At 56.7% G+C, this 25,893-nt stretch overlaps 1 protein-coding gene across 5 annotated transcripts; it reads left to right on the top strand.

The window, feature by feature from the left end:
• PWWP3A (PWWP domain containing 3A, DNA repair factor) lies at window positions 1-25,325 on the top strand. Of its 5 annotated transcripts, none has more exons than XM_060297455.2 (14): window positions 1-116; window positions 7,491-7,619; window positions 8,194-8,279; window positions 9,584-9,654; window positions 11,162-11,893; window positions 13,027-13,128; window positions 14,808-14,878; window positions 16,187-16,263; window positions 16,708-16,768; window positions 18,209-18,284; window positions 18,623-18,673; window positions 19,088-19,524; window positions 20,671-20,759; window positions 21,968-25,325. In XM_060297455.2, the coding sequence occupies exons 2-14, from the start codon at window positions 7,566-7,568 to the stop codon at window positions 22,176-22,178; spliced, it is 2,118 nt and encodes a 705-aa protein (XP_060153438.1). In that variant the 5' UTR covers window positions 1-116; window positions 7,491-7,565; the 3' UTR covers window positions 22,179-25,325. The 5 variants fall into 5 exon arrangements, with proteins under 5 accessions (XP_060153438.1, XP_060153440.1, XP_069901461.1 ...); XM_060297457.1 differs by lacking the exon at window positions 1-116 and adding an exon at window positions 6,433-6,482; XM_070045360.1 differs by lacking the exon at window positions 1-116 and adding an exon at window positions 6,465-6,605 and having other exon boundaries at window positions 23,869-25,325.
• Window positions 25,326-25,893: the final 568 nt, after the last annotated feature.

The raw sequence follows: 25,893 nt of genomic DNA, 5'->3' as shown, positions 1-25,893 counted from the left end.
AACAATACAGAATACAGGCCTAAGGCAGCCAGACAAGGCCAAAGAACATGACGGAAGCCCGCGTGCCATCCCTCCAGTTCGGCCCTGCGCCCACGTCTGGCTGACGTCAGTACCAGGTGAGCTGGGCCTCGGCTCTGTGGGGACCTGGGCACATTAGGGTTTCCTTGTTTTAATTAGTAGCTTGGTTCTCCTTGGGTTTCTTGTGAATCGCGGGCGCCTTCCAGCAACCACGCTAGCATTCATCTTTGCTGGACACGGTTGTGCTGCACGCCTACCAGGTGCTGCACGGGGTGCCTGGCTGCTGGGCCCCAGCGGGCTGCTGGGCTGGGCCGTGCAGGCCAGTTCTCTGCTTTAGCTTAGCTGCTCCAGCTCCTCAAGGCTCGGGCCAATCCCGCCTCGTGGCTCGAGGCCCGCGAATGGGATGTTGGAGGTCCCTGACCCCCACCTGCTCCGCCGTCTCCCGCCGTCTCTCTGTCTCTTGATCTCCATGGGTCCCCACCTCTCGTGGCTCCTTTCCCTCTCCTCCAGAATGCAGCTATTTTCTCATGCAGAGTTTAGCTGTCTCCCTGTGGGCCCTTTCATCTCACGTCCTCAGGGCCTCGCTCACCGTCCCCTAGTACTAATTACGGTATTTTCCTAAACAAGCCCAGTTGGTCTCTAAAATGAGTTCTGATACCAGCTGGTAAAATTCATTTTTCCCCCAACCACCCTCTACGATACAGTAACGAAAGACACACTGTCTCTTGTCAGTAGGAGGTCAGTGTCTCGGGTAGATGAGTATGTAGACAAATAATTACATTACGGCATAAATCAGCGAGGCTTCGCACGGTGGTGCTGCAGTGACAAACACCCCGCAGCTCAGCATCTATAAACAACTAAGGTTCATTTCTCACAGACACTAGTGGGACTTGGTTGAACATCACCCCCCCCCCCCGCAAATTCAGGTCCACCCAGAACCTCAGAATGTGATCTTATTTGGACATAGGGTCTGTGCTGACGTAATTAGTTGAGATGAAGCCGTACTGGATTAGGGTGGGCCCTAAATCCAACAACTGGTGTCCATATAAGAGGAGACACAGGGACACCTGGCAGGGAGAAAAAGCCATGTGAAGATGGAGGCAGGGAGGGGAAGGATGTGTCTACAAGTCAAGGATTGTCAGAGCCCCCAGCAGCGGGGAGAGGGGTGTGTGGCAGATTCTCCCTCAAGCCCCCAGAAAGAACCAGCGCAGCCCACACCTCGATCTCAGATGTCTCCGGAAGTGTGGGGTCAGGGATGTCATTGTTTGCAGCCACGGGAACTCATCCACCAGCTGTCCACCAGAGCTGGTGGCGCTCGTGTATCACCATCCTCCTTACTCCCGGGCCCGGCTGGCGGGGCAGCCAGCATCAGGGGCAGAGCCGGTCCCCAGGGTGGACAGAAAGGGGATGAGGGGACATGCATGCTGGCCACGGTGCTCTGCTCACACTTCATCAGCCAAAGCAAGTGCCCTGACCACGTCTGCATCAAGTGGGCAGGATGCGCCCTACGGAGGAGAGAGAACCAAACAGACGGGAGCAGTGCCAGTGACCACCATGCTTTAGGTTCAGACCGGCCGTGGGCTCAGAGGGAGAACCTGCTCCCTGGGCTGGGCTCCCAGGGAGGGTTTCACGAAACTTGAGCTGGGACTGGAGGGGGAGGTGGCCCTGGAGAGAACAGAAACGGAGGAAGGCGGGAGAGGGAACTTGGGAACTCTGCCTCAGTGGACCAAGGGACGCCTGCACTGCAGCAGGTTACCACAAATGGCAGCTTAAAACAACACCATCTGAAAGTTTCTGTGGGTCAGGAGCCCGGGCACGTGTGGCTGGGTGTTCTGCTAGGGTCCCCTAGTGGTGATCCAGGTGTCACCTGGGACTGTGTTGCATCCGAGGCTGGGGCCTCTTCCAAGTTCACAGGTTGTTGGCTGAGTTCCTTTCCTGGGAGCTGCATAACGCATGGCATCTCCCTTCCCCATGGACCACAGGAGAGCCTCTGCAGCCTCCAGGAGAACCCAGTCTTCTTTCTCTTCTAAATGGCTCCTTCGATCTGGCCCGGCCCAGCCAGGATAATCTCCCTTTTAATTAACTACAGGTCAACTGATTAGGGACCTTCATTCCATTGGGAAAATCCCTTTGCCTTTGCCAGAGTATCATATGATCAGGATGTGGTGCTCATCACATCGCAGGTTCTACCCATGCTCAAGGGCGTGAGCCATTGGGGACCAGCTCAGGATTCTGCCTGCCACCCAGTTAAAGACACTGACAGCAGGGGGGAGACTGGGTGGAGAACGGCCAACAGGAGGCCGCTGGCACAAGAGCTTGAGGTGTGGCCATTGGCACCTGGGGTCTCGGCAGGAGCGATTCAGGACACGTAGGTGCCTTTCTCATTGGGGTTTGTTCTTGGCCCCCCAGAGTCACAGCACCAGCCTCCCCTCTATTTTACATGCTATGGTAAGGGTCCCAAGTAACAAAAATGCTGCTCTGAGTTACACAGGGGTGAGGTGTGGATGGCTTCTGCTGTGACAGTTTGTCAGCTGCCCTCCAATATCCCTTCTCCCTCAAATAGAAGAACCCCATTCTTGATTAGGCATGTGGCCCCCAGAATAAGGACAACTCTCCCAGCCGGCCTGCACCTAGGCATAGCTGGGTGGGTATGTTTGGACCCGTGGGATGTGGGGCAGACATGGTACATCCAAGGCCTAGGTGACTCAGACCCCCCCACTGCCCCTCGATCCCTGCAGTGGGCAGATGGGCCTCAAAGATGTCCACACCCTCATCTCTGGAAACTCTGTATGTATCATGTGAGATGGCAAAGGGGACTCTGCAGATGGGACTGAGGTTAGGGACCTTAAGATAGGGAGATTATCCGGCACACACACAGCATGGAATACTGCTCGATAACAAAAAGGAAGGCAGTCCTGATACACTCGAGGGCTTGGAGGCATCGCCCGGGTGTTGCACTGAGTAAGAGAAACACACCTCCAAAGGTTCCGTGCTGCACTGTCGCTTCTGTAGAACATTCTCAGGATGACAAAGATGGAGAAGAGTCCTGGTGCCCGGGGTTAGGCGTGGCGGCGAGGTGAGGGTCTACCCAGGGTAGCTGGAGGGAGCTCTCTGTGGGGAGAGAAATGCCCTGTATCTTGACTGGTGGTTACACAAATCCACACAAGAGATACAATGACTCAGAAGTCTACACGCACTGTCCCCATGTCACCGTCCTGGTTTTGATACTATATTATAGTTACATAAGATAACCTTTGGAGGAAGCTGGGTGACAGGTACAAGGGACCTCTCTGTACTACTTTTGCAAATTTCTATGAATCTATAATTATTTTAAAAATAATAAGATAGAAAAAAAATCTTCCTAGGGCACATCCAAGCCTCGAGGGACTCCTCTGTGTCACTCCACCTCCACCTTGGTCCTGGCCTCACTAGGCTTCACTTAGTTCCTCTGACGAGTTGGGCCTTCTGCCACCCCAGAGCCTTTAAACAGTTCCCTAAGCTCTGAAAGCTCTCTCCCAACCCAATCAGACATCAGGTTTCAGGGTTAAACGTTATTTCCTTGATCCCCACCCACACCCCTGCTCCAGACAAGGTTGTCTCTGTAATTCTCAAAGTTCCCTGCGCTTCTCCTGTATTAACTTCTTCAGAACGTCTATTTATTTTTTGGTACAGTGGTTACCAATCTGGACTCTGGAGTGGGACTTCCTGTTTCAAGTCTTAGCTCTGCCTTAGACAGGTGACTTAACCTCTTTCTATCTTAGTTTCCTTGAAAGTTCCCAATGAATCACATCTGCTGGTATAATCCTCTCCCCTTATATCTGAACTGGCCCTGTGAGTTGCTTTCACCAAGAGAACATGGTGGAAGTGAGACCGTGCCAGCTCCAAGCCTACACCTTAAGAAGGACTGGCAGTGTCCACCGTTGTACTCTTGGGAACCCTGAGCAGCCGTGTAGGCAACAAGTCTGCTTCCCTGCTGAAGCGAGCATGTGGAGGGGCCAGGCCCTGAGAGCATGTGGAGAGACAAACCCGACAGGCCCAGGCTCTGGCTGACTTGCCAGGTGAACACAAGCACCCATGTGGCCACTGGCGAGACCAGCAGAAGAACCACGCAGCTGAACCCAGGCCAGACTGCACAACTGTGAGCAAACAACTCGGTTCTTTCAGCTAATGGGCTTCATGGTCCTTTGCTGTACAGTGATAACCAAAACAACGGGGCTGATTATTATTTTTTATCTTTAAATGCATCATAGTAACGGTATAATTCTTTTTATTTATTTATTTGTTTGTTTATGGCTGCCTTGGGGCTTCGTTGATGCCCACGGGCTTTCTCTAGTTGCAGCGAGCAGGGGCTACTCTTCATTGCGGTCCGCGGGCTTCTCATTGTGGTGGCTTCTCTTGTTGTGGAGCACGGGCTCTAGGCACGTGGGCTCAGTAGTTGTGGCGCACGTGCTTAGCTGCTCCACGGCAAGTGAGATCTTCCCGGACCAGGGTTCGAACCCTTGTCCCCTGCATTGGCAGGCGGATTCTGTTTTTTTTTTTTTCCGGTACGCGGGCCTCTCACTGTTGTGGCCTCTCCCGTTGCGGAACACAGGTTCCGGACGCGCAGGCTCAGCGGCCACGGCTCACGGGCCTAGCCGCTCCACGGCATGTGGGATCTTCCCAGACCGGGGCACAAACCCGTGTCCCCTGCATCGGCAGGCGGACTCCCAACCACTGCGCCACCAGGGAAGCCCGGCAGGCAGATTCTTAACCACTGCGTCACCAGGGGAGTCCCGGGGCCGATTATTATACTAACATTTTAGGGTTCTTGCGTTAAATAAAATTAATAATTGCAAAGTGCATATAGTAGTGCCAGCATAAAGTGTTTCAGTCTTAGTTGTGACTTTATTAAATGTCTTCTCCATCAGGCTGAGTTCCCTGAGTGCTATTTTCCTCACCACTGTATGGCCAGTTCCTGTCACCAAGTAGTCTCTCAAACATTCGTTTAAAGAATAAGCACACACCCCAAATCATCGAGACTCACAGCTGCACCAAAGGGTCTACTTCTGAAGCAGCACAAATGACTGGCAGAGTCAGTGAGGGAACATCCTTTGACAAGATCCACCCTTCTCAGAGTCTGTTTGGCTTTCATTAAAAGTTTTTCCCCTTCTACTGGAAATGCATCATAAATATTTCTTGTTACCGAAGACATTTCAAAAAATAACTTCGATCATGTTTTAGCTAACCACACCTCTACTGTTGGACATCTCAGGGCCTCCTGATTTTTTCCACGATATAGGTAACGCTGCAGAAAACATCACTGCACACCCATCTTTGTGCACATCTGATTATATCTTTACGATAAATCTCTGGAAGTGGAAATTGCAGGGTTGGAGGGTCTGCAACGTTTTCGAGGCATTTGACAGATAACGTCAAGTCGTTTTCCAGAAAGGTACCAATTCACACGTCTCAGCAGACCCGAATCACACACACACACACACACACACACACACACACACACACACACCCGAGCGACCCAGCCTGCACCACGGCGGAATCTGTATTTTCTCAAAGAGCATCCAAATGGCCTGTGGACTGAGACACCCCGCCGTGTTTCCATGCATTCGGGGCCCTAAGGAGGCCACGAAGGGACCCCGCTCAACACCTTGATCTTGTGAACAGGGACTCCGACCGCCGCATGACCGGGGCGAGCGGCCACCTGGCCCTGCGTGGGCTGCACCGGTGTCCACGGCCCCCTCGCGACCCGCCGCGTTTGACACAAAACTTCCCCAAACGAAGCGGGCCGAGCAGAACCGGCTCCCGAACGCGGCGCCACGAGACGCCGAACCCCGAATTCTGCCTTCGACCCAACAGACACTCTGGGTCCGGGCGGAGGGGACACACTAGCGTGTGCGGCCGTCTGTGGGGTCGCCACTTCACACACCTGAACCCCAAACTGTGTCTTCACACCGACCCCACGGCGACCACCGCACTGACGCGGCCGGCGGGGTACCTGCTTCCCGGGTCACCGCCCACACAAGTGGGTCATGTGCGAAACGCACGACCACCCCTCTGGTGGGCGCGGGTCGGAACCGCCGCGACGCCTCACCGCAGGCGCCTCAGGCCATGGAAGGTTCTGGAAGGCTCTCGAGGCTTTTCTCAGGGCCTCGGCGGGGAGGGGCCTCGAGAGCCAAGGGGGCCTGACAGGCGCAGGCAGGAGGAGGCGGGAGCACGGGCCAGAAGATGGAGGTCGCCGCCGTCGCCGCCCACCTCGAGCCCGCAGGCCCGCCCGCGCCCTTCAGTCAGCCTAGCGCGCGCCCGCCTGTCTCTCTGCGCCCATCCGGGCGGAAGGGGCGGGGCCGTGGCGCGAACGCGGGCTCCCCATTGGTCGGCGGCGGGGGTGGGGCTTAGTACCGCCGCCAGTCTGGCCCCGCCCCCGGCCCGCGGGAGCGGCGGCGGCGGAGGTGGCGGCGGCGGCGGAGGCGGTGAGCGCGGGCGCGGACGGCTGCGCGTGGGGCGGCGCGGGTGCAACCGCTGTTGGACCGCCGCGGCCACCTCGCCCTCCGCACCGGGCTCGGGGACGCCGTGCTGGGGAGGCGGGGCGCTGGGTGAGCCCGGCGGGCTGCGCCCCTCGGGTCGTCCGGGCGGGGGCTGAGGCGGCGGGGCGGGCCTGGGGGAGGGGCGAACCCCGAAAGAGGTTTCCCAGGGCGGTAACCCGCCCTGCCGCGGGAGCCCCCGTCTCTGTTCATTGAACCCCTTTGCTGTCTAAACCCCTTTTCTGCCTAGACCCCACTTCTGCATTCTGAACCCCCATCTCTGCTCCCCGAACCCCTACCTCTGCTCCCTGAAGCCCCTCGTTTGCTGCCTGAACCCCTATCTCTGCTCCCTGAAGCCCCCCCGCTCCCTGAAGCCCCCATCCTCTGCTAACTGGACCCACCCTCTCCTGCCGGGGTGAACCCCTCTTTGCACAAACGAACCCCCCCCCACGTCCTTTTCTTTACTGTCACCGCCAGACCAGCCTTCCCCATTGATGTAATCAACGGTCTGCAGCTGTCCAGTCCTTTCAGGGACACGGCAGCCAAAAGAGCAGTCATTTTCCTCTGATTTTATTTTTTTGCGCTGTGGTCAACTGTCAACTCCCCAAACAAGGGAGGGTTGTAAGCTTTGATTGTTTTTAAGCTTTGATTGTTTACAACGCCTCTCCCGCCGACGTTGGAGGCAGGCTGATTTATTCAGGAGCCTTTTAAAAGTAATCTAGACAGAACCTTTGGGAGGGACTTTGGCTGTATTTTATTTATGACAATCATCCAGGCGTCTCCCTAGGCACTGAGGCCAGTCACTTCTTTTTGGCATTGAGCCCACTCAGTGCAGGATGATGGAATTGAACCATCTCCTTGAGGATCAGCCCCGCTAACCTTTGCCCTTGAGGGTTGTGTCTGCGTTGAAATGGGAAGCAAACGATGTTATAAACCACCGTGCAAATTTTGTTGCAGGGCACATCGCGTCAGACCTTCAAGTACTTTGTTTGTGCCAAATCATTACTGCTTACCACATGAGTCTAAATCACGATGGATGCCAAGTATGTCCTCTGCAGATGGAAAAAGCGATTATGGCCTGCAAAGGTGACAGCCATTCTTCTGTAATTTCAGGAATTAGAAATGACTTTCGGGTGACAAGTAAAATCTTTATCAGGAGATACCTAGGAGCTGCTTCAGCGAAATAATTGAGTCTGAACAGTTGGCGCTCCTCTCCGTTGGCACCGATTCTCCCTCCTTCCCCGTCTAATGGGGTTTTGGTTGAGTGCTTACAAGGTTATGCTTCCGAAAGTGTCTTTTTTTTTCCTCACACTGGGGAAGAAAAAAAAACAAATTTAACAGAGTCAGCTGTAAAAAGGCATGTGAGGCTGTAACTCAAGGAAATAGCTGGCCGGGAGCCCTGATAGTAAATAACAGGAGTATCTCGGGGAGACTTCCCAGCAGCATAGTGGGAAGAGGGCCAGATAAAACCCTGGTACTGGTCTGGATCTGCTGCTGCACCTTGTGCCTCGGTTTCCCTGCCTCTGGAGTCCTTTGCTCCTTTAAGAATCATCTGCTGCATTTGTATTTATGGGTCGCCACGGCTTCTTACATTGTGTTAGCTGTTTGTTGTGTCTTAGTAACAAGGCTTTGTTTTCCTTCTTCTTTTTTTCTAATGTAGGTCTTGGCCAGAACTGAGAAGTCAGCCAAAAATAAGAGAAAAAAGGAATTTTTTCTAGACGTTCAGATACTTTCCCTAGACAAAAAGTTAAGTGTTGTGTTTTTGTGATATTATCTTTTTTCCATATGGGATTTCGGATACCACCACTCCTTCCCCAAAAAAGCGAAGAGCACTCTTAAGGGCTTCTTATTTTTTTAGTTATAAATGGGATCAAAATAACCCAAAGAGGAAAACAACTGATTTTATTTCACGAAAGTTTGGAAATTGAAGATGCATACGAGGTACTGATGTCCAGCGAGATCAGTACAAAAATGGAACGAATGTAAATTAAACGGGAGGTAAACGCTCGTTGGGGTTCAAGTAGGGCTGTTTCCTTCGCACAGATGTATTTGTGTGTCTTTTTTTCAGAAACTTATGTAACAATCCCCTGAGTTTGGGGATATTTGATGTTTGAGCCTGTGCCTCTCATAAGAAACTGTCGTTTAGCGTTCAGAAGGCAAACACATGGGTGTGGGGGAAGCACGTTACGTTGTGTTCTTGATCGTCCGTGGTGGAAGGACGTAGATGACCGGGAAGGATTAAAATGCCCAGGTCATGTGTGTCTGACGGGAGAATTCCCAATTCTAAATAGAGAATGAAACCAAGTCAGCTCCTGCCCCTGCCTCCCTGCGTCCCCATCCCTCTTTCTTCAGAGCCGCTCCTAAGCCTGCTTAGTCCACAGCTCACACTTTCCCTGAGGCTGGGAAGGTAATTGAATACTCGAGTTTGAAAGGAAAGCCCATCCTTTTAAACTAAAACACACCTGCTGGTCTGTAAACAGCTTTTAGTGACATTATCCTCTACCCTGAGAATCTAACAAAGGAGTTATTTGTGCAGTTGAAAGTGGGATTTGCCGCATAAAAGTCACAATTTGAATTCTTTTTTTTTTTTTTTTTTGCGGCATGCGGGCCTCTCACTGTTGTGGCCTCTCCCGTCGTGGAGCACAGGCTCCGGACGCGCAGGGTCAGCGGCCATGGCTCACAGGCCCAGCCGCTCCGCGGCATGTGGGATCCTCCCGGACCGGGGCACGAACCCGCGTCCCCTGCATCGGCAGGCGGACTCTCAACCACTGCGCCACCAGGGAAGCCCTGAATTCATTTTTGCTCTTAAATGCAGCCAACCTTTTCTGTCTTAAAAGGGGAAAGGAAAAAACAAAAAAACATTCACCAGGGTCCTTGCTGCCTCTCACCTCAGGTGCATGAATTCCCAGTTGGCCGTGACTTTTGGTTTGAGTGGAAGGGTGCAAAGGAAGAAAATGAATCTAATTCTTTTGTCGTTTAAAGCAAAACATGTTTGAAAACGTCTTGGTGGCATGGCTGGTGGCGTATAACGGCCGTTCCTGTCCCTGCAGAATTAAGGTGAAAAGCACGGGAGCCCAGATCCTGAAGAAGTCTCACATCGAAGCCATCGCTTCCTCGTTAGGTAAGACCATGTTTTTGAGTAACTCTGAGGTTTTAATGAAGTAAGAGGCAGTTTGGGAGAAGATGGAGACTCGGGTCTGCAAAGCGACCCTGTTCAGGGTTTCCCCTTCATACAAGGGAACGTGATTTCCCTGAGCTGGAGGAGATGGGTCTGTTTTCTTCACCCTTTCTAGAATTTGCCCCTCGAGCCCATTCTGTTCTTGACTCCCAGGATGGCCAGTGGTGGCGTCAGGGTCCACAGGCCACATCCGCGGCCCTGCAGGCCGTGCAGAAGGGGGGCGCCTCCCTGAAGAAAGGGAGAGAGGCTTTTCCTCTTTTTATGTTCTTTGCTTATCGCGTAGCAAGAGTGAGGTGCTTCTGTTGCTGGTCTGGCCTCCGCCCAAGGTCTGAGAAGCAGTTGGATGTGTATTTAAATTCTATCGCTGAGCCCAGGGGAGAGAAAAGGGTGTGACTGGCACCAGCCTTGCTGCCACGGTGTCTGCGGGCTGTCGGGGCGGGGGGCGGCGTGAGGCAGGCTGGAAATGGAGCCCAGACTCCGGCCTCCTTGGCATCTCGTCGCAGGTCAGACAGACTTGGCCTGAGCCCGGCCCAGCTCTGCCCAAGGTGCACACACCCTGGGGGAGACAGACCGGGCACCGGCCTAGGCGCGCCCTTCCGCAGGCCCAGACGCGGAAGCGTTCTCCCTGCTGAGACTGGGAGTGCTTACTTCACGTGCGGAGAGCTTTCTGTCTTGCATAAAGGTTACCCAGGGTATCTTCCAGAGGTGACTGTGACGTAGGGTCCATGTTCCTGCGTCTCTGGGGAAACAGCTCTCGTTCAGAGCACGATGCCCACCTCGGGCGGCAACGACCAGCACCTCTCGGATGCCGTGACTGTCCGTGCAGCCCGTGTTGGGGGGCCACTTGCTTGTGGATGCCTTTGCCTTTAGACGGGCAAACACTGTTGATGGAGGCATAATCTATGCCTGCTGAGCTGTGGCGTCGCCTCTGTCCCCTCGTTCAGATAAAGAGCACGGCGCCTGCGCGTCAGAGTGAACGGGGAAGGCTGTTCAGGCTGAAGTTCCCAGGCCCCTGGTGCCGCTTGCTGGCTTGGAAACGCCCTTGCAGAGGAGCCTCGTAGCTGTCTGTTCGTCACCCCCACCCCAGAGTGCACTGCCCACAGAGTTCTTATTTAGTTGGTGTGGGTTTCTGTTGACCCTGATTGAATTTGAAACTGTGAGGCTGAGAGAGGATCGGACAAACTCTGAATGGGTTTTGCCGGCGGCATTGTTTTGTAACCTGGAGGAATGTATCTCTGTAACCCAATCAGGGTAGGGTCAGTCAGTTTGCTTTTGGGAAAGGGAAACCTTGCAGCCCTCAACTGTTGTTTTGTCGTCCGGGTCCCTCCTTTGGGAAGATGTAGGTGAGAAGCGTCAGCCTCCCTTCAGGTGCCGAGACCAGCGATCCCAATGAGACGCCCCAGCCGGTGGAGGGCCCATCACCAGGCTTTGCTCCTTTTCTGTCCTTCAGCCTTGCAGAACGAGGTTGCTGCCACGCCCCTGGAGGAGCTGGCCTACAGACGGTCGCTCCGCGTGGCTCTGGATGTTTTGAATGAGAGGACCCGTCCGCGTCAAGGAAGCTCTTCCAGGGAAGAGAGGACCACTCAGTCTCTGAGAGTGAAGCCCACGGAACCGGCCTCCTCGCTCTGCCACTCCAGCCCTTCGCCTTTGCTCCACGAAGATGCGTCGGGCAGTCCTGGGCACACGAGGAGGGAACGTGCGCCCCAGAGGCTGTCCGGCCTGCCCGCTCGCAAGGAGGACCCCGGGTGCAGAGTGGACCACAAGAAGGGGCTCGGGAGAAGCGGAGGCCTGCGCGCCCGAGCTGTCTCCTTGGCCGGCAGTGGTGCTCAGGACGGACGGGGATCCAGAAAACACCGGGCAAACCGGACAGTGAACCGGACAACGACACCGAGTAAACGGGAGAGGAACCTAGCACGGGGGCCCAGCTGGGGTCAGGAAGCGCCTCCGTCCTCAGAGGGAGCTCGGGAGGAAGAGAGTGAGATGGTGGCCGGCCTGGCAGCCCTGCGCTCCTCTCCCGGAGGTGGGGCCAAGGGTCCTCGGGGCGGCCCCAGTGCCCGTGGCCACCCTGCCCAGCACCTGTGCCCGGACAGCGGCCAGAGGCCGGGGCCCCGCATGGCTCCACGCAGCCCCACTCAGCTCGGCCCCGCAGAGGAGACCAGAGACGCCTGGCTCCTGGAGGGAGGTAAAAGCCCCGGAGAGGAGGAGGTGTGTGCCGGGGAGGGGGCGGCGTCTGCTTCTCCTGTGGCCCATCCGGAGCCAGACACCCGTGTTTTTTTTTTTTTGCGTTACGCGGGCCTCTCACGGTTGTGGCCTCTCCCGTTGCGGAGCACAGGCTCCAGACGCGCAGGCTGAGCAGCCATGGCTCACGGGCCCAGCCGCTCCGTGTCCCCTGCATCGGCAGGCAGACTCTCAACCACGGCGCCACCAGGGAAGCCCCACCCGTGTATTTTTAACCAGATCCTGAATTAGATTGTTACCAAGATAGATCCCAAGCAGAGATCTCCTAAGTCCTTTTCGTCTGTCTCTCCCACTGGGCTATAATTACCTCAACTGCTCCCAAATACTTGCGTGTTTTTATTTTTGTTTTGAGGCGGAGGGAGGGAGTGGAGGGGCGCGGGGCGGAAGCATGTGGCTGTGATAATGCTGCATCTGCTCCCCGAGGATTAATTCCTTTCTTCTTCCCGTGGCAGAAGCCATGATGCACTCCCGTTAAATTGGCAGGAATCTCAGAAGTGATTAACTCACTTGAAAGGCTCCTGACTTTTTAAGGATTCCCGTGTCGTGTATTTTTGTGTGGCTGCAGCCAGGCGCTATGATTCCCTCCGTTTGGACCTTGTAGCATCCCACTTAGTTTTGAAATGCTAATTTGCAAATCTTCATTTCTGCACGGCTGATACCTTGCGCTCTGCCTGCCCTGCAGTCACTCCTGGGTTTCTGCCTTTCTTCGGCCCCTGAAAGGGGCCTTCTCCCCAGCGCTGGAGGCGCGGGGATGGTTTCCCAAGGGGCCTGGCCCCAGGGCCACCCCCTCCCCGCGTGTCCGAGGGCGCCTGTGTGAAGGGACAAGCCGCACGCGAGGACCACTTGCCCAGTTCCTCCACCTTCCCTGCTTGCGCTCGCGGTCTCTCCTGCCCTCCTTTCTCTCTTATTCTGTTGAATGTGCTTTAACCGACGTGCCCTGCCTGAGCGAGGCCGCGAGGAAGTCTGCGTCGCGGCAGCTTTGCTCTCTGCGCCGATGCCCATGTATCAGGAGGTGGTGTTCCCGGGCTGAGTCCCCATGACTGTGACGGGGAAAGTCTGATCTACCCTTGTTGGCAGCCCGTCCACCTTCTGAAGAGTCAGTGGAGTTGGACGCCGTGAACTGTCTCCTGGCAGAGGACGAGGAGGACGAGGAGCCCCCGAGAATCCTTCTATACCGTGGTGAGTGGGCGGCGCCTTCCTTGGGGGAGGCCTGCGGTGCCTGACGTCCGGGGAAGGTCTCTCGCGGCGCTGCCTGGGTTTCGTCCTGAGCCGAGGGCTTACAGACAGGGAGTCCGGGGTCCGCTGTCCAGGACAGCCACGTGAGGGGGGCTCCCTGGGGCGCGACAGCCCAGCCTCCCTGCTGTCCCCTCAGAGGGGACGGAGGACGGCAGCCAAGTGAATAGATGGGCTCTGTCGCCACCACTTGGGTGTGGCCTGGCGCTGCCTCGCAGCCTTCCCGGGTGGCGTCCGGAGAAGCAGGGGCTTGGCGCCCCCATGTGTGCACAGTGCCCCCGCCCCCGGGCACAGGTCAGCTGCCCCTGTCCTCCCCGGAAGGGGGTCAGACACAGGCCCCAAGGTCAGAACCGGCCAGGAATGGAAAGCTAGTTTGCTTTCAACTAAATAACTGAGGACCGGTTTCAGTATTAGACTCGCCCGTTAACCGTTAGTCTTAACGTGGTCTGGGGGTGGTTTTGGATCTCTTTATTGTGAAACATTTACGCGTGCACAGGCTGCAGCACGAGCAGCATGGGAGGCCTGGGGGCTTCTCCTGCACGGCCGGGGGGCTGGCCTGGAGCCACCCCACCCCATCCCCCGTCGTCCCCACGCAGCAGGCTCCCTGCCCTTTCTGTGTACGCGAGTCTCGGGCGTTTCCCGCGGGCTCTGCCGATTGTTCCTGGTGGCGGCTGGTTACTGGGATGTCTGGATGCTTCCGCCTGGGCTGCAGTGCCTGGGCTCCTGGGGAGTCACTGGGGTCAGCTCCCCGCGGGCTCGCTGGGCGCAGGGGGGCCGCTGTGCCTTCTTGCAGAGGGCGTTTCCGTCCCCGTCTCCACATGGGGGTCAGTTACAGCCCCAGAAACCCGGGCGTTGGCTCTTTTCTCCCGGTTTTGTCTTCCATTTGGTTTTGGTTTGCTGGTGTTTTGGCCGGTCAGCCCGGGTTGGCTGTCTGCACCCGTGACCCGTCGTCCTGGGGGCCACGACGCTCCTCTCGAGGGTGACCAGTGCTCTGTGTGTGCCCCAGGCGGCTCCCTGTGCCCCAGGTCCCCTTTCTCTCACAGCCCTTCCTCCTGTCAGACACCACAGCGCGGCCGGTTCTTGAATATTTGAGTTATTTACACATTCTGGAACTTTTTCGGTTGAGGATGCAGTTAAATTTTGTTGAGAAGTTACTTGTAGTTATCTTACGATTGCTTGAATAGTTCTCTTTATTTTAACCCTTTAAAGCCCCCAGTTTCCCAGACAGATGAGCTTCTCAGAAATCCAGTCCCCATATGGGGTCTTCATTGTGTGCTGTGGTCTCCTTTCTGTTTATGTGCCAAGCTCTTTAAAAAGTGCTCTATTCTGGAGTAACCTGAGGCTTACAGAGCAGTGGCAGAGGTGGCACCGAGCCCCCGCCCGCCCCTGTCCCCACGAGCACGGCACACGGTCACTGCTAGGAAACCAGCTGTCGCCCTGGCCGCGCTTGTGGTCGGCATTTGGGTTCCAGGGGCAGGAGTTACAAACCTGCCCCTCAGACTCTCGGGTCGACGCTGGGCTTGAACAGTGTCTCCGTGGTTGTGTTTTCTCCAGCGGTTGCTTTTCGTGCCTGATATGGATCTAACTTGTCTCTTTTTGTTTTCCTTTCTTTCTTTCGATTCTAGAACCACGTTCGTTTGAAGTAGGAATGCTAGTCTGGCTTAAATACCAAAAATACCCCTTCTGGCCCGCAGTGGTAAGAATCCTTCTCTGCCCCCTGCTTGCTCAGTTGGTCCCCCGAGCCTGAGGTCCAGCGTCCTCCATTCTTGACACCAGGACCCGGGCAGCTGGTTCACTGTTCTGTTGTTACTGGGGAAACGCTGGGTACATGAGCATCGGCGTGGACACGTTTCCCTAAGGAAAGGGGGTCTCAGCCTTCTGGCACAAAGGATTGTGAGGCTTATAGGTCAGGTTTTTATCAAGCAGGCTTAGAAAGCCCGCCTCCAAAAAATGCCCACAGTTTGCTCATTTTCAATATTCTACATTTCAGCTTTTTAGCGAGCAGATTAGGGTGGGCATCGGTTGCACAGCAGGTGTTTGAGGTCCTGGCTGCGCCCCCAGTGCAGGGGACACCCTTAAGTGTGGCTGACGTCCTGGCTGTGCCTCCTCCGCCTGCTTGGACGGTGCCCATGGTCAGTTGGAGAATTTGTGAGGCAGGGACACCACCCGGTTGCCCTCGCTCCTGCCATTTCCACCTTAATTTCCCCCCCCTTTGTCTTCTGGCAGGGACAGGGTCCTGATGGTTCTAGCTGTAGTCCTTTAACTTTTAGGAAGAGGCAGTGGCGTGTAAATCCGAAAGATAGCTGCCACAGTGGAGCGGCTTTTGTTGTCGCGATGAGTCTGAGCTTGTCCAGGTCAGCATGGCCTCCTGACACGTGACTGACAGTCCCGGGAAGGACAGAATGAAATCTTTGCGGCACCTGTAGATAGAGCGCAGACGTGCAGTTGAACCGGGGTTGCCGTGCAGCTCCGTGGCAGGGTTTGGGGGGCTGATTATCGGGGACCCTCGCTTCCCGAGGTGCCGTGTCCCCCTGCGGTTGGCAACCTTCTCCCCGCCATTCCGCTTTCCCCAGTTCCCGGGGGCCCTGCTGGTTCATGGGTGCCAGTGGTGTGCGGGCTCCAGCCTCACCCACGGCGCTGGTGACACGGAGGGGGGGCCCCTCCGGGGTCCACAGCCTGCCGCCTCCCGCCTGACCTCTGCTGGGCCCGGCGGGGCCTCCCGGAGCTCGCTTTGCCCATCCCCCAGAGTGAGGAGGATCGCGCCCTGAGCCGAGCAGAAGTGCTGAAGGCAGCGGCCGTGATTCCTCTTGTAGAGCCCTGGCTCTGCTCGGTCGGAGCGGCGCTGAGGGCCATGCGACGATTTCTGAGCGTTCCCCGGTGTCGGCTGTCAGTCCAAGCCGGCTGCGTTCCTCGTCACATGCTTGATGAGGTGACATCAGGAAAGTGTCGAAAACCCACGACCTTCTGGGTCCTTGACACCTGGTTTTCTTGGATCTGCCAACAGGTCAAAAGCGTCAGGCGAAGAGATAAGAAAGCGAGTGTGCTTTTCATTGAAGGAAACATGAACCCCAAAGGGAGAGGGTAAACACACTGTTCTCTGCTCTTGCCGAGTGCTTCTGGGTGGAGGCTGGCGAAGGGGGCCGGGGTGGGGTCCAGAGCCCCAGATGAGGATCCCTGTGAAGGTGGTGTTCAGGGACGCGGCCAGATGGTCGGGTTTTCCAGAGTGCTTGTCGGCTTCCAGAGTCAGCCCTGCTGGACGCTCCTTGGGCCCCAGCAGAGTTGGCTCCCTGCAGGGGCCGTGAGCAGCCCCCTGCCCAGTCACCCCCCTAGTCCTCGACTGAGGGCAGGAGCACCGTCTGCCCGGAGCTGGCCTGGAAGTGTGGGCACACCTGGGCCCGGCTCCGAGGGGCTCCCTCCACCGACGAGCCGGCGCTGGCAGAGGCCCGACGCTTTCCCAGAGGAAGGATGCTTTTGGGTCGCGAGATGGGGCTGGTTCCCGTGAACCTCTGCTCTCTCTGCTTCCAGCATCACCGTGTCTCTCCGGCGACTGAAGCACTTTGATTGTAAAGAAAAGCAGGCGCTTCTGGTACGTGGATGGTTGTTTGCGCTGCTTTGAAGGGCTGGCTTGGTGGCTGGTAACCACCACGAGGCCCTTCAGACAGCGGTAGTTGTGGGAGTGGCGCCTGGCCTCGGCTGCTCCGCTGGGGGTCACTGCCCCTCGGGCGGCTGCTGGCCGTTCCCCACTGAGCAGGTTTGGCGTGGAGGACAGGGCGCCCTGCGCAGAAGGGAGGTGGGAGAGCCCAGGGCCAAGGCCCACAAGTTGCGGCTGTGTCTGAGCCGCCCCCGGGAAGGGCACCATAGACCCCGAGGCCTTGAGCCTGAGTGCCACATACATCAGGGAACACCATCGCCGTGGCCCTGTGACTGGCCCAGCCCGAGTCCCCAGGAGCTGGTCCACACGGTGCTGTCTGTTAACTCTGAAACACCCACCACTTCGTTGTCCCAACTTTCAAAAACACAGACTGCGACTGGGTCGGGCAGTGGGGCCCGTGAGCCCCGCTCCAACGTGGGTGTCTGCTTGGCCCCCGGTCAGCGGGCTCTGCGCTCGGCATGGGGTGATGCCTTCCCGTGTGGGAAGCAGCGTCTGAGCTGGTTCCCAGGGTGAGTGGGATGCGGTAGGGCTGTCGGGGCGTCTCCCGCCGACCATCTGTTCTCTGAGGGCAGCAGGCCACGGGCCTTGAGTGCGGGCACTGCTCGGAAGGTCGGCACCCACACTGGACCCAGCCTTGGGCTCTTGGGACCGGAGGGCGGGGGCAGAGGGGGGGGGATCGAGTTTGAGATTCGTGTGCCTCAAATACCTGAGGAATGGGTTTTATCGCAAAGACGCCTGGGTTCAAGAAGATGGCGCGTAGGTCTCGCGGGACCCGGATGCCTGGGCACGTGCCCTGGAAACGGGCCGTGGGAGCTCAGGCATGTGCCGGCGCCACCCTGCTGTCGCAGGTGCTGGTCAGCGGGCCTGGCCACGGCCCAAGCACCCTCCTCCTCTGGAGCTGCCTGCCCCTCCCATCACACGCCTGTGGGTCTCAGGCTGGTCTCGCTGGTCATCCCAGCTTAGGGGTTCTCACCGGGGGTGACGGCCTTGGGTTGTTGTGAGGATCACAGGCCAGGGGTCCCTCCCCCGGGGCAGCACTTCTTCCCACTGACCGTGTACAGTCGAGGGCCACGGGCCCAGAGGCGTCTTCCACAGGGTTCATCTCCTGCAACCTCACGTCTTGTCAATCTGATGGCCTGTCAGCTGCCCTGCGGTGGGTTTTCACCCTCCTGCTCTCAGGGTCTGTGGTGTCTCTCTCGGCCCCGAGGGCTTGGCTCACAGGTGACCGTTTTCTGAGCAGCCCCGGCCCCAGACATGCCTCGCAGGGAGCCCTGTGTGGGGGCGTCTGCAGGCCCCTTCCTGGACGAGGGGACTGAGGACGCAGGACCTCGGAGGTGCTCCCGGCTGACGCCCGCCGTCTGGCTTTTGTTGCAGGACGAGGCCAAGGAGGATTTCGACCAGGCCATCGGCTGGTGCGTCTCCCTCATCACCGACTACAGGGTCCGACTGGGTACGTGGGGCTCCGGTGCCCCTGCACGAAGTAATGGGGGGCAGCAGTGCGGGGCCTCCCCTGAGGGCCCCCGAGGGCGGAGGGTGGCCCGGTCCCCATAGCTGTCTAGCCCTGCCCCGAGCAGGCTTTCTCCCCATCCCTGCGGATGGGCAGGCGCCTGGTGGAGGCTCATCCTGGGTCTGAACAGAACAGTTTCCTTTGAATCGGGGTTGGTTTCCATCTGTCCCAGGTCCGGCCATGGGGGGTCCTCGGGCTTGAGGTCAGGGTGCACACCGGCTGGACGACCCGGCAGAGTCCAGTCCTGTGTGTGACCTGACTTCCCTTCCGCCCCTGTGCAGGCTGTGGTTCCTTCGCAGGCTCTTTCCTGGAATACTACGCGGCTGATATAAGTAAGTTCACCAGCAGCTCCTTTAAGGTGGGACCCGCTCTTTTGCCCGTTAGGAGCGGCAGTCTTCTTTGAGCTCTGGAGGGGTGTGTGCGGCGGGCAGCGCGCCCCAAGCCTGAGGCCTACGGTCCAGCCATGCCTGGGTCCACGGGGTCCCCTTGCTTCCCTCTGCCGTGGGGCCGGGAGGGCGGCTGCACACCCACACCTGCCGCCAGCGCCCAGGTCACCCGCCTGGCGCCGGGGCATCTGCGTGGCCCTTTCCCTGCCCTCCTGTCACTGGCCTCTGCAGGGTGCCGCTGAAGCAGGGTGGAGGGCAGAGCTGGGACGAGGGGCGGGGATCCTACTGGGGGGAGAGCCCTCGGGGACTGTCCCGGCACAGCCGAGGGCGCCCAGTCACGGGAGTGCGCTTCCTCCGCAGGCTCCCCCGTCCGCAAGTCCATCCAGCGGGACGTCCAGGGGACCAGGTTTCCCCCGCTGAGCGGGGTGGGCCCTGAGGAGGCCTCGGCAGGGAACCCGCGGGGCAGGAGGCCGGCCTGCAGGAAGGTGCTCCCTGATCGCTCGCGGGCCGCCCGGGACCGGGCCAACCAGAAGCTGGTGGAGTACATCGTGAAGGCGCGGGGTGCCGAGAGCCACCTGCGGGCCATCCTGAAGAACAGGAAGCCGTCCAGGTGGCTAAAGACGTTCCTGAGCTCGGGTCAGTACGTGACCTGCGTGGAGACCTACCTGGAGGACGAGGAGCAGCTGGACCTGGTGGTGAAGTACCTGCAGGGGGTGTACCAGGAGGCGGGCAGCAGGCTGCTGGCACGCGGGCACGCGGACGGCATCCGCTTCGTCCTGGACGTGCTTCTGCCCGAGGTGAGCGCCGGCGGACCCTGCGGCACCCTGGGGTGCCGGGGCCTGGGCGTCGTTCTCCAGAAGCCTTCCCGGGGCGGTGCCGCCTGAGCCGTCTCCCCGAGGTGCTGTGGGCTGGGTGCTGCGGCCTGGGCCCCTCGGCTGGTCCCTGGCCCAGGGGAAGGGGAGCTTAAGCTTTGCGAACGCGCTTCAGCTGGGGCGCGGGCGGTCGAGGAGCTGGTGCACGACCCCTCGGCCGTTCTTCAGTTCAGGGAGGATGCTGCTGGCCATGAATGAATGTGTGGGAAAATGTCACCAGGCTCTAAAGTGTTGAGCTTTATCGTTGTGGAGGTTTCAAATACGTTAAGAAAAATTAAGTAGCGCCGTGAACCCTCACGTGTCCGTCACCAGCTGGAATAGTGTGGCCTTGCTCCACTTGCACCTCCAGTCCCTCCTTCTGGATTGTTTTTTATCGGTGCATACTTTCATGTGTGTCTCTACAAAGGGTGATCCTGCCCCCTGGGGACACTGGGGGATGTCTGGGGTTGTCTGTGGTCGTCACGAGTGGGGGGCTTCTGCCATCCTGTGGGTGGGGACCAGGATGCTGCTCCACACCCCACAGTCCAGGACGGCCCCTGTGTCAGCTGTGCCGAGGGGAGAGAGACCCTGCTCTGAACCAGAGGAACTCTTCAAAAATAAATAGCTACGATACTATGATTTCACTCCAAAAAGTAACAGTGATCTTTTGATATCAGACATCTATTGTATATTCAGATTACTTCTTTGTGTTTTCTTGTTTTTTTCCTTTTTTTTTCTTTTTTTATGGCCACACCACACGGCCTGTGGGATCTTATTAGTTTCCCAACCAGGGATTGAACCCAGGCCTGGCAGTGAAAGCATGGAGTCCTAACCACTGGACCGCTAGGGAAGTCCCCAGGTTCTGCCTTTCGCTGCTTTTAGTGACATGAAGTTTCGTCTCATCCAAAAGAGAGCATTGTAGATTTAATTAGGAAACACCAGGAGCAGAGATTTTGCAGACTGCACGAGTGTTGAGCTGGGAGGGCCCTGGCGGCCGGGGCGTGGCTGGACCACCCGCCCACGCGGCCTCCTCCAAGCTCCGTGCGAGCCGCCGGGCCTGGCCCGAGCCTGACGTGTGCTGCCCTCTTGCAGGCCATCATCTGCGCGATTTCCGCTGTGGATGCTGTGGACTACAAGACGGCTGAGGAGAAGTACATACGAGGACCTTCACTCAGCTACCGGTAGGCAGGCCGCGCTGCGTCCCGAAGGGCTTCGTCTCCACGCGCCGGCGGCTGCGGTGGCTGGGCTGAGGGGCCCTGGTCCGAGCGGGCAGAGCTGGGCCCGCCACGCCCTGCGTCCTTCGTGGGGCTGATGTTTGCCTCCCCAGCGTTCTTCCCCGTTGCCTCGATGCCACGGCTATTTGAGGAAACAGTGAGATTAAGCAACAGCCGCTGCCCGGACGTCCCTGGCTGGCGGGAAGAATGCGGTGATCAAGATGTTCCTCTCACGTTGCTGTGGTTAGCGCCCTGGACTGGCGGTCTGGAGCCCCTAATCCTGTCTCTGGGCGGGCTGCCAGGCCTCGCTGGGAGCAGGCGGGGCCGCGTGGCGGTGACAGGCTGAAGACTCAACTAGGGTCTCGTGGTACAGACTGTCCCCAGCCTCAGCGGCTGCCCTGCACACCCGGTAAAGAGACGGTGCTCCCGGGAGAGTGAGGTCTGAGCGGCCCATCTCCAGCTGGCACCACCCTCCCGCTCGGGCTGCCGGTCGGAGGGCGTCCTGAGTTTCCCGCAGCCTCAACCGGCTGCAGGCACCCCAGATGCCTATGGAGAGCCATGGGCTGTGCCCCGGCCGCGCCCTGCCGCCTCAGGCGCCGAGCCTGGGCAGCCAGGGGTCCCTTGGGCCGGGTGTCAGTCGGGCAGTGGGTCTGTCCTGGTGCATCCACCTCCCGCTTCTTTTCACACCGTAGTTGCGTTTAGGTTCTTGTGCACAAACCATCGAGCCTCGGCACCACGACAGGGTTTGGGTCTCCTCTTGGGGTTCTTAGGCTGCTGTGTTCCGTTTACCTTTGGGTCGTCCCCCTCAGGATCATATTCCTTGTTGATCCTGAGAGGGGCAGCCAGTCAACTAACTGATCATGTAATTTTTTGTTAACAGATAGCCATTTTAAAGGACAATTTGCTGTTTCATCAATTTTTCTTTGTAGTTTATTTTTCTTCATTGTGGTGAAATACCCATAACGTAAAATTCAACGTCTTAACCGTTTTAAGCGCACAGCTCAGTGGCATTGAGCACATTGACACTGTTGGGCAACCATCCCCACCATCATTTCCAGAACTTTCTCATCTTCCCAAACTGAAACTTGGTCCCTATGAAACACTCACTTCTCTGTTTATGGTTTTTTTTTTTTGGTTTGGTTGGTTTTTTTGTTTGTTTGTTTGTTTGTTTTTAGCGGTACACGGGCCTCTCACTGCTGTGGCCTCTCCCGTCGCGGAGCACAGGCTCCGGACGCGCAGGCTCAGCGGCCATGGCTCACGGGCCCAGCCGCTCCGCGACATGTGGGATCTTCCCGGACCGGGGCACGAACCCGTGTCCCCTGCATCGGCAGGCGGACTCTCAACCACTGTGCACCAGGGAAGCCCTGTTTGTTTGTTTTTAATTGAAGTATAATTGATTTACAATATTATGTTACTTTCAGGTGTACGGCAAAGTGACTCAGTTATATGTGTACACGTGTGTGTGTCTGTGTTCTTTTTTTTAGATTTTTTTCACTACAGTTTGTTACAAGATACGGAGTATAGCTCCCTGTGCTATATAGTAAATCCTTGATGTTCATCTTTTTTATATATACCAGTGTGCATCTGTTAATCTCAAACTCCCACTTTATCCCTTCCCACCCTTCCCCTTTGGCAACCATAAGTTTGTTTATGTCTGTGAGTCTGTGTCTGTTTGGTAAATAAGTTCATTTGTGTCATATTTTAGATTCCACACATAAGTGACGTCGTATGGTATTTCTCCTTTTCTGCCTGATTTACTTCACTTAGTATGGGGATTTCCCTGGCGGTCCAGTGGTTAGGAGTTGGTGCTCTCACTGCCGCAGCCAGGTTCCATCTCCGGTTGGGGAACTAAGATCCCACAAGCTGTGTGGCGTGGCAAAAAAAAAACTACAATAATTCACTTAGTATGATAATCTCTAGGTCCAGCTGTGTTGCTGCAAATGGCATTATTTTGTTCTTTTTTATGGCTGAGTAGTATTCTATTGTATATGTGTACCACATCTTCTTTATCTATTCATCGATGGACATTTAGGTTGTTTCCATGTCTTGGCTGTTGTGAAGAGTGCCGCAATGCATGTTGGGGTGCATGTATCTGTTCTTTTTTTTTTTTAAGATTTTTTTTTTTTTTAAAGATTTTTTTGATGTGGACCATTTTTAAAGTCTTCATTAAATTTGTTACAGTATTGCTTCTGTTTTGTGTTTTGGTTTTTTGGCCATGATACATGTGGGATCTTAGCTCCCTGACCAGGGACAGAACCCACACCCCCTGCATTGGAAGGTGAAGTCCTAACCACTGGACCGCCAGGGAAGTACCTGTCTTTTCAAATTAGAGTTTTGTCTGGGTATATGCCAGGAGTGGGATTGCTGGATCATATGGTAATTCTGTTTTTACTTTTTTGAGGCATCTCCGTACTGTTTTCCATACTGGCTGCACCAACTTAACATTCCCACCAACAGTGTAGGAGGAGGGTGGAGGGTTCCCTCTTCTCCACATCCTCTCCAGCATTTGTTATTTGTAGACTTTTTTTTTTTTAATATTTATTTGGTTGTACCGGGTCTTAGTTGTGGCATGCATGTGGGATCTAGTTCCCTGACCAGGGATCAGGTGATACCCCCTGCATTGGGAGCACGGAATCTTAACCACTGCGCTACCAGGGAAATCCCCCGTTACTTGTCGTCTTCATAACAATGGCCATTCCGACCAGTGTGAGTGATACCTCACTGTAGTTTTGGCTTGCATTTCTGTAATAATTAGTGATGTTGAGCATCTTTTCACGTGCCTGTTGGCCATCTGTATGTCTTTGGGGAAATTTGGATTTAGGTCTTCCCGTTTTTCGATTGGGTTGTTTTCTGTTATTGAGTTGTATGAGCTGTTCGTATATTTAGGAAATCAAGCCCTCTTCAGTCACATCATTTGTAAATATTTTCTCCCAGTCCATAGGTTGATGGTTTCCTTTGCTGTGCAAGGGCTTATAAGTTTGGTTAGGATCCCATTTGTTTATTTTTCTTTGATTTCTCTTGCCTTGGGAGAGGGAACTGCTGACTAAAACGAAGTGATCTCCTTTTGGTTTTGCAGGGAAAAAGAAATATTTGATACGCAGCTCCTGGAAGAAAGGAGCCGGCGAAGCTGAGGCCGGTGGAGGCAAGGCCCTGCGCTCTGGAGCACAGGCGGGCCGTTGGCCTTCCTGACGGCTGCTGCCTCTGTTTTCCTGGCTCTTGTGGAAGGTACAGCTCCTGAAAGGGTTTGAAAGGACAGAGGCATTTTTTTTTTTTTTAACTTTACGTCATTACCTGTGACTGTACCGTGTAGGTTCACAGAAGGTGCACGTTTGTGTTTTGTGTTGAAAAGCACTGTACCCAACATTAAACAGGAGCTTTAAAGACTCTGATACGAACGTACGGCTCCCGCAACATCAGTGTATTTTTCCGTTTGTTTCCCTCCTGTGTGTGGCTCCTCTTATGACGGCTCCTGAGTTTGCTGTGCCTCTGTTACGTGTTTTTGAGGCAAACCCGTGTTTGTAAGAGGCAGGACCCGAGAGCCGCTGCTTTCCCGTGCTCTAGCCTCTGCTGGGACTCGTGCAGGAGAGCAGACGGACCGGCAGTCTTTCCAGCCTCTTTCCGCCCGGCCTCCATGTGGGTTTCCCCGCCCGGCCTTGTCACCGCACAGCCAACTGCCCAGATAGCTGTGACGATCCCACCGGGCTGCTGCGCCCCCCAGCCTGGCCAAGGTCATTGTGTGCACGGCCTGGGCCTGGGCCGTGGGGTCGCGGCCCGGCACCAGTGGAAACCAGTCCTTTGTCTGGAAGCCCGAAGCACAGATGGGTCCCCCAATGCCTGAGGCTTCCAGGCTCAGGGGCCCCCCCCCACCTTTGGAGAGAGTTGTGTGAAGGCCCGGTCCTTGACGTGGTCACAGAAATTCTGTTCTGGTTTAAAGCGACACACGGTGGATTATTTATTCTAAGCTGACGCGAGGCTGCCTGTGGAAGGAAACAGCCAAGTCCCCACCATGATGGCTGCGCCGCGGCATCTGAGCTCGGCCAGTCCTCCCTGAAGCCGGCACCGGCCAGCGAGCGGCCGCTGCAGAGGACAGTTGGGGAGAGGTTCTCGCAGGCGCCGGGGACACGGGCCCTGATCCTGACGGGAGGCTGGGTCCCTGCGGGAAGGAGGTGCAGAGATCACTGCGGGGACCTGCGTGTGGTGTCTCTGCTGGTTTTGCTGAAACCCAAGCAGAGGTGCAGACACGGCCCTGGAGGTCCCGCTGAGCTGCCCCCCAGGGCGGTCGGAGGGGCATCCCGTGTGGGCCAGGCTTGGGAGAATGGCCCCGCTAGCATCTCCACCGTGGCCTCGCTCCCTTCTAGAAAGGTCTAGACAGCAAGCCTCCTTGAAGTGGGTCAGGATGGAGAACAGGGTGCTCTTGTGGGTGAGGCATCCACGTGGACTATTCCGTTATCGTGAAGTATTTTTATATATCTGTGTTCTGAGCTCTGGTTGTGGAATTGAACTATTCAGACTGGAATTAAATGCCGTTTTGCAGCCCTGCCTGTTCTTTCCTGGGCCCCACGTGCAGCCCACCTCGGGCACTCGGGCCGGCCACGCTGTCCCCGATGGCTGCTTCTGGAGGCTCCTTCCCCAGCCTGGCTGGGGGGGCGGGTCCCATGTCAGCCCAGCCGAGCCGGTGTTTCAGGTGTGCCGGGTGCTGACCAGAAGTGCTGGAGGCTTCCGCCGCTCGGCGCCCAGCCCCATCCCAGTCCTGTGCCCCAGCAGGTGTCTTCAGTTCCTCACTCCCACTGTATTATGTTTTTGTTCGTCTTGAAACTTTGTCCCAGGGCCACTGGGGCAGGCAGTGCTGGGTGGGCGTCTGTTGATGCCCCAAATTGGCGCTGGGTAGTAGTTAGGAAGGCAGAGCCAGCCGACCAAGTGAGGAATGTTCCAGGAGGAGCAGTGAGGTGGCCCTGGCCCCCGGGAAGCCAGCGCACTGGGCTGCTTCTGCATCAAGAAGAGAGACCCAGCACAACACGGGGTGCAGCCAGGGCCCCCACCGGCCGGCCCGTGGCCTCCTGCACCCCCGTCCACCACAGCCCCAGCTTCCCTGCACCGACCC

This window comes from Globicephala melas, chromosome 3 (assembly GCF_963455315.2).
Source record: "Globicephala melas chromosome 3, mGloMel1.2, whole genome shotgun sequence".
Lineage (NCBI taxonomy): Eukaryota > Metazoa > Chordata > Mammalia > Artiodactyla > Delphinidae > Globicephala > Globicephala melas.
Note: the sequence above shows the minus strand (reverse complement) of the source record. Positions and strands in the feature narration are given on the sequence as shown.

Bases quoted from the DNA above. Each gene is read 5' to 3' on its own strand.
- PWWP3A (XM_060297455.2), top strand. From the start codon at position 7,566: ATGGATGCCAAGTATGTCCTCTGCAGATGGAAAAAGCGATTATGGCCT. The intron at 9,655-11,161 runs GTAAGACCATGT...TCTGTCCTTCAG, and splicing joins AGCCATCGCTTCCTCGTTAG to CCTTGCAGAACGAGGTTGCT. The intron at 18,285-18,622 runs GTACGTGGGGCT...GCCCCTGTGCAG, and splicing joins CGACTACAGGGTCCGACTGG to GCTGTGGTTCCTTCGCAGGC.